This window comes from Pimephales promelas, chromosome 12 (genome assembly GCF_988280905.1).
Source record: "Pimephales promelas chromosome 12, fPimPro1.hap1.1, whole genome shotgun sequence".
Classification (NCBI taxonomy): Eukaryota; Metazoa; Chordata; class Actinopteri; order Cypriniformes; family Leuciscidae; genus Pimephales; species Pimephales promelas.
In genome coordinates this window covers 36926497-36934070 of record NC_142780.1, presented here as the reverse complement: position 1 = coordinate 36934070, position 7574 = coordinate 36926497, and the positions used below count along the sequence as shown (strand labels likewise).

Below are 7574 nucleotides of genomic sequence, written 5' to 3'. Positions count from 1 at the left end.
TCTGGAATATTTACATTAATAAATAACTAATGCTAATTACAAGTAATCGTCTAGCAGTGTTGTTAATAAACCTTAAGCAAGAACTGACCACAGAGAAGTCATCTGAACAATTGTAAATACCAATCGAATGCTAATAATTTAGGGCAGATTTGACTTACAACCTAACCTGAGGATAATAAATAATAAGGTTAAAAGGTGTTAAGATTAAAGCACACACCGTAAAACATGGCACCCAGCGTGGGGCTTTAACTGTTCAATTCTGGCCAGTAATTGAACAGTTAAGCGCCAGCTAAATAGAGTGTGCGTGGATGTGCTTAAGGATTAGAAATTTATTTTCTTTTTTAAAGATAAATCAATTAGAAGACGACTAGTGAAACTTAGTCGAAATAAAAAAAATCTAGAAAAGATTATTTAAAGAAGACCCAGAAAGGGTTAGATGTGCAAGGCTCGTTGCTTCAGGCTATGTGTTGCGTACCGTCTCGATCAGGCTCCTGTAGTCCTTCAGAACCTCAGCCTGATGTCGTTCGCTCCCACGTTCAGCACAACAGCTCCGACGCGCTCATCACCGTTCAGGATCTCAGGAACCTGTGCAACAACATCAAGAACATGAGCACCAGGAAAGCAGTGAGTGCACACCTTATCCTGAGGTAGCACGGACATGACGGACCATGGACGTGCCCATGATCACGGTGGCGTCGCGTTCAGACTCGCGAAGAGGGGAGAAGCGGTTCCGGGTCGAGATCTCGAAGACCGGGAGGGGTGACGGAGAGGTTCTAGCTCTGGTCCTGGCTTGTCTTCCGCTGTGTGATCCATGATCCATTGTGTTGTGTCGGTCTCTGAGTGAATGAAGCCAGAGATGATCGAGTCCTCCTGGGCAGAGAAACGCACATAGTAACCTTAGTCTGAGTAAAATAGTAACGAACCACTGACTTGTGAGCATCAGCACGTGATGTTTCAAGCACTGACCACCGATCCAGCAGCTTGTCTTGCTTCTCCAGCAGACCACGGATCTGTTTCTAGATGTATTCCAGCTCCTGCTTCACCGAGAACAGCTCGAATGCGTCTTCACCTGAACTCAGAGGTAACGTTAGACACGCATCTTACGTGGTCGCCATTATAACAGATGAACAGTAAATTAGTTTTGAAACTACAACTATCACTACTAATTTAGGACTGAAATGCCGGGTATAACCCATATCCTTTCAGTGAAACGGGTGTAAAATGAGACGGCCGACAGGCAAGACACCACACGTGAAATGCTAGCAGGCTAAAGGCTAGTAGCCGAGATTTAGAAAATTGGATCCAAGTAGCGATATCAAAGCAATCCAATTGTTTTTTATAAGGAATAGTATCAAGGATAAGTTCACATGTTATAAAAATAGAAAGTGCTTGTTTATAAATGATTGGTAAAGAAGAAAATCAAGGATTGATGAATCAATTAGACGGAGCAACAAACACAAACCTTAACAAGCTTTACAAAACTTTGCAAGGATTACATGTCTGTATACTCACCTGTCTGCTTTGCAGTGAAACCTCCAGCCGTAAGTTCTCTGTCTGTCACTTAAAGAAGAGTGTTACATACCTGTATACTCACCGGTCTGCTTTGCAGTGGAGACCCCCCACTGTAAGCTCTGTGTCTGCTAGCCCTTCGAGAGAAGAGGACTCCGTGATTGTATACTCACCTGACTGTCTTGTAGTGAGCACCTCCAGCCTGAAACCCTCCTGCAGCAAGCTTCATGATCATCGGCCTGCAAGAGGAATTAAGTGCCGCGTTATCACCTGACTGATTCCCAGTGAAGTTGCCATCAGAGCACCCCGACCCTGCATTCCCCCCTAATTAATTTTATCTTCAATGAAAAATATTTTTTTACCCAAATCTTGTCGTCTGTCCTCCTTGCTCTGTCCGACTGCCCAAGGGTGGTATGGGTCTCAGGGGTGGGTGCAATCAGGTTGGCCGGCATAGAAGGTCAGCCACTAATGCTAACATATAGAAGACAGGCAGAGAACAAAACAAAAAAGTGCATAAATATACAAAATACACAAATAGTAAAGACAAAACATTTGATGCATTACATTTCAATATAAAAAAAAAGAACAGTTTTAGAAAAATAGGAATTGGCATGAAAGTCAATTGGACAGGAACATAGAACAGCATTAGAACATACAGAAGAACAGCATTATTGCTAATAATAAAAAGAGCATAAATGAAAGATGGATGGAAGAAATTAAATCATAAACAAAAAACAATGGCCTTAGAAAAAAATGCAAAGACAAGAGAAAGGAATAAAATACACAAACGATAGGAAAATGCACAAATACAAAAATGTAAATTTTGTAAAAGTATTGGCCACTGTACGAATAGACAAACAAGTCTTAAATTGGATACATGAGATGAAGTGAAGGCATATATACAAAAGAAGCAATTTCAAGACTATGGTGTTGTACAAAGCAAATTACTTATACAGCTTTATAAAGTATAAATAAAAAAGGAATTCATGTAGTGTAGATTAGCAGTGCCGGCTTGCTGAGAAGGAACATGGCATTCGTGTACAAGTACACACTCTCTCAACAGTAACATTTGTTTAAGAAGTTGGACATGTGGAATTTCAGCCCCAAAAAAATACAAGCCCCAACATTACAATGCCTGCACTTTTTTTTTTTTTTTTTTTTTTTTACAATTAGTGTAATTAAGCCAGTTTCTTTGTTTCACACACTTGTCAATCATCTTCTCTACATAAATTAGGAAGTACAATAGGCAATGTAATAAATCAAGTCAATTCACATAGGGCTGTGAACTCTAATCTAATCTACGGCTGTTAAACGATAAATCATGATTAATTGCATCCAAAATAAGTTTATTTACATAATATTACGGTTAAAACCGTGTGAGGTGCAAAAGAAAAGGTTTAATAGAACATGAAGTGCAGAGAAGAGCACATAGAAACAAGAATAAGTCTCACGTCTCCACACAAGGAGGGCTTCAGAAGATATGCAGAGGATCTGCTAATACTCCATTTAAGAGCATGTGCAGGTCCTGAGAAACACTTACAACAGACAAGCATTTAAACCGCAAATTACAAAGTATAGTATTGATTATGTTGGCAAAATAGGCAAGTTAACAAATTAACATTAACAAGCGGTCATCGGTGAACATGTCATTCTTTGAGTTATTTAGAGTGCACATTGATGAATGGATCTCACCTGAACATCACTGGTCACTACATGTGGCAACCCTCTGTTTCTGAAATCTGACTCACTCAGATGCCTTTATAGCCCTAAACAGCTCCTGCAAAAACACAAATCATCAGATCACACACATGCAGTACTCATTCCAATCAAGAGCTCACTGGAGCAAAATCATCAAATTAAGTTAATTCATTAGAGCAACAGAGGGCATTTCTGGAAAATTGGTGTTTAAAAAACACAGAACAGATTGTAAGTGGATCATTGGACATAAAATAACCACACAAACGATCCGATCTCAGTGATAGAGCTCCCATCAGCCCATTTACATCTCAGATCTACAGAGGAAACAGAAAAGTTAACATGATACACCTAATTAAAGAAACAGTAATAATTAAAATCTGTGTGAAAGCGGATAAAGTGAAATATTTTAAAACACTTAAATATTAAAGCCAAATTAAGTGTAGAACAGTCAATAAAAGATGTGCTCATAAATGTCACTTACAAAATGGTAGATGAATTAAAGCACCCAGTAATGGAGCTAACTTCAGGAGACTTTAACAGAACAGAAGAATCCACGAGGAGAACCACACACATCAACTACAACTTAAAGTAATGCAAGCCAACGACCAGGGCGAAACAGGCTTAAATACACAGATAACAGATCAGGGAAACGAGACACAGCTGGGGTAAATTAACCCAACGACAGTAACCATAGTAACGAACTGGGAGAGAATGGAGACCTGACTAGTTCATGAGGTTCAGCTGTGTTGTGTTAATGAAGACGGTGAAACTGGGATCAAGGAGTGGCACAATTTGATGAAAGCCTAAAAATGCTTCAGAAAGCCTTGGATTACGATCACTACATTTAAATTAGTGATGTTACATATGACACTGAAGCTTCGATGCACGTATCACATATGCAACACAATTTCTAGTGAAGCCCCATATCGGGGTGTGTATTGCTTATCCCAGAGTCACGTGATCGATGACAAACGAAGCCTCACCTTCTGTCCGATCACGTGCGAGTTTCGCTTTGGGTGTCAGATAGATATCTATGGTCAGAAGGCTCCAGATCTCATTTGTTGCCTCAGTCGGGTGTTTGAGGAGAGCACTGTACTTTGAAAGTTAATAAATATAATTCATTAAATAACCAATTCTAGTCTATTCTTTTTTGTTTTGTCTTTTTGTTTTGAAAAATCTTTGCACTTTGGTGGATTTAAGGTAATTTGGTGTTGGTATTTGGATTTAGGGTGGGATTAGGAGAGAGGGGATAGAGTGTTGGTGTTTGGCGAAGGGTTTGTATTTAGAGCAATGGCAACAGCCACAAAAAGGAAGACTTCCCCTATCTGGGAACATTTTGAGCTTATAGCCTCCAATGTATGTGTGTATGTATGAATATATATATATATATATATATATATATAATTTAACATTTTACTTATTTTATTCTTGTAAGTAATTTATTACTTTAATATAACATTTTTTAGAAGGTGAGATGTTTGGTGTGTGACAAAGAGCTTGTTTATGGAAACAACACATCATCCATGCTGAGGCATTTCAGAGCTTTACATGAGACTGCACAGCTCCAGAAAGCCATGTGAAAGAGTGTTCTCTAAGGCTGGGGAATTACTGTGTAAGAGGAGAAATAGACTCAGCCCCAACACTGTGAAACAGCTTTTATTTCTAAATAAAAATAACTAAAAACTTTATCACCTTTCTGCCATTCCTACAGTTACATAAGCACTATCACTGCCAAGTGTCATACATTTAAAAACAGATGATCCTATCAGACAATGTTATATTCATTATGTGTGTGTACACAGAGATAGAGTAAGTCTACATTAAATTTTATTGAATTATATAAGCTCATATTATATTTTATTGCCACACTTTAATGGGAAAATGAATTTATTAAATGAACAAATCAAACACAAACATGTAAGGTTTTTATTTGTACACATAACATTGAAACTCTGTAGTGTGTTGTGGTTGCTTCATCTGTCAGAGCTTCTGGCTGCTTTATTTTAAATAAGCACCAGATGGCGCTGTTCTCGACACTCTCGAAGCTTTGAATATTTTCCCGGAACAGTCAAGGGAAAGCCTCATTGCTTCATGAAGCTTCATTTCCCCATCCCTAGTGTGAAGTACGTTGTCCTACAATATGTGCTTTTTCCATGACTAAGGGGAACATACAGTACAGAAACATTGTAGTGGTGGTTAAAAATGATAAAATAAGATGATTTTGATTAGTCAGTGCTGAACTGAAGAAGCCACACAGCCAATGACACAGCAACTACCCAGAATGCACCACAATGCAGAGCTGAAACAGAGAAGAACAAACATACTTTGATTTGTGTTGTGTTAGGCTTTGACATTTGACATTCATTTGATAGGCTTGTTAACATCAGATGTCTTCAATAATGCTCAATCATGCCTGAATTATTCACTGAATTAACTCATTAACTTTAACAACTTTAACACACTCTCAGTGTTTCCTGAAGAGGGCCGTGTGAGGACGAACTGGAGGAAGGTTTTCGGTGTCGCTGGATATGGGGCTTCGCTTCAGCTCCGCTTCATCTGACCTGATACTCCTCTCCCACATCTGTGTAACACACCACAAAACTCAGATCAGAGAATACACATGCCTGAGTGCATGGGATTATTAAAAATCATAATTATGAATGTAATGTACCTTCTTTAAAGGATGTTATGATGGCACAAAATTTTCCCCCCAAAAAAGTCTGAATTATTGTTTTAGATTTTCCTTTTAAGATAAATGTTCTTCTTTAAAGTATATTATTTACATAATACCCCTTAAAATGTTCTACAGTGTGTGCAAAGGAATCAAACAGATTTTACAGATTCACAAATTTACTAAATGAAATGAGTTCATTACACTCAAATATGGGTCACTGTTCATTGCACTTAATAGAGGAACGTTATGTGAACTCAATAAATGATATGAATCAGAACTCGATTGAATCTTACAACAGATTTGTAGTTCCCAGCATGCTTTGAGTATTTTTGAACTAAATGAATATAATGTTTAATGTTCTGTTATGTTGGGGGTTTGTGGGTTTAACCTGCAGGTCTTCAGAGATGTTCCTCCATTCCTCTGTGGAGAAACAGGAAGCGGTTGCGGCGCGATTCTCCTTCCTCAGGACTCGACACTTTGGGTCCAGTTTCTCTATGTGTCTCTCACAGAACTCAATCAGATGAGGGTAAAAGCCCTCCAGTCCAGACCTGAGGAACACCAGCAGCACATGTGAGTGAGACAGACAGACAGACAGACAGACAGACAGACAGACAGACAGACAGACAGACAGACAGACAGAGAGTCAGACAGAGTCAGACAGAGAGTGAGACAGACAGACAGAGAGTGGAACACACAGAGAGTGATAAAGACAACTGTCTCATTGTCGCAAGTTTTTACAATACAACAAACAGTCAGATAGTCAGACAGACAGACAGACAGACAGACAGACAGACAGAGAGATAGTCAGATAGGCAGAGGGATAGTCAGACAGACAGAGAGATAGTCAGACAGACAGAGAGATAGTCAGACAGACAGAGAGATAGTCAGACAGACAGAGAGATAGTCAGAAAGATAGTCAGACAGACGGGTCTCACCGCAGAACTCTCAGGATCTTCTCCAGATATCTGAGGTCTGAGCAGCTCTGGATGAAGCTGTAATCGAGATGATCCACAGGAACCGACACGCAGCTGGAGCCTGGAGCACTCATGATGACACCTGCGACCGCTGATCTATATAGAATGATATGATAATGGTATATAATAGATAATAATAGATAATGATAATAATAGATGATGATGATATGTGTATATATATATATACGTATAATGTCATTGTATAGATCAGTGCCTGCGACACACGCACAAACAAGAAAGCAAGAAAACTCTGCATTCGTACACTTAAAAAAATACTTTATACGGTTTTCCTGTAAGAATGGAACCCAAATGGAGTTTTTGTCAGGGTTAGCGCGCTTCTGCAGAAATTTGTCCCCAAAATATGCTTAAATATGTAACGTTACACACAGACAGACAGACACACACACACACACACACACACACACACACACACACACACACACACACACACACACACACACACACACAGACAATTATATTAGCTGGTTATAGTGACTGTATTTAAACAAAGCCGCAACAGAGCTGGTCATATTTAACTTATGGCTAAATTACAGTTATTTCAGTCCCCAAACTACAGACACGCAGATAAATATCTCTGATAATGACTGACTGAGTTTGAGACTCTTAACTCACCAAACCGCGATACACACGCAGTTTCCTGCACTTTCCCTGATTCCAGCACGAGCGATCAGCCGCGTCAGGTTACCGTGGCAACCCAA

The 7574-nt window shown here is 39.3% G+C and overlaps 1 protein-coding gene across 1 annotated transcript; it reads right to left on the bottom strand.

Moving 5' to 3' along the window:
• Positions 1 to 5119: 5119 nt before the first annotated feature.
• spag1b (sperm associated antigen 1b) lies at positions 5120 to 7574 on the bottom strand. The gene is made up of 5 exons (XM_039688901.2): positions 7489 to 7574; positions 6817 to 6951; positions 6270 to 6429; positions 5670 to 5788; positions 5120 to 5506 (listed from the first exon to the last, which is right to left on the bottom strand). Exons 2-4 carry the CDS (start codon positions 6927 to 6929, stop codon positions 5672 to 5674), a joined length of 390 nt encoding a protein of 129 aa, XP_039544835.2. The 5' UTR covers positions 6930 to 6951; positions 7489 to 7574; the 3' UTR covers positions 5120 to 5506; positions 5670 to 5671.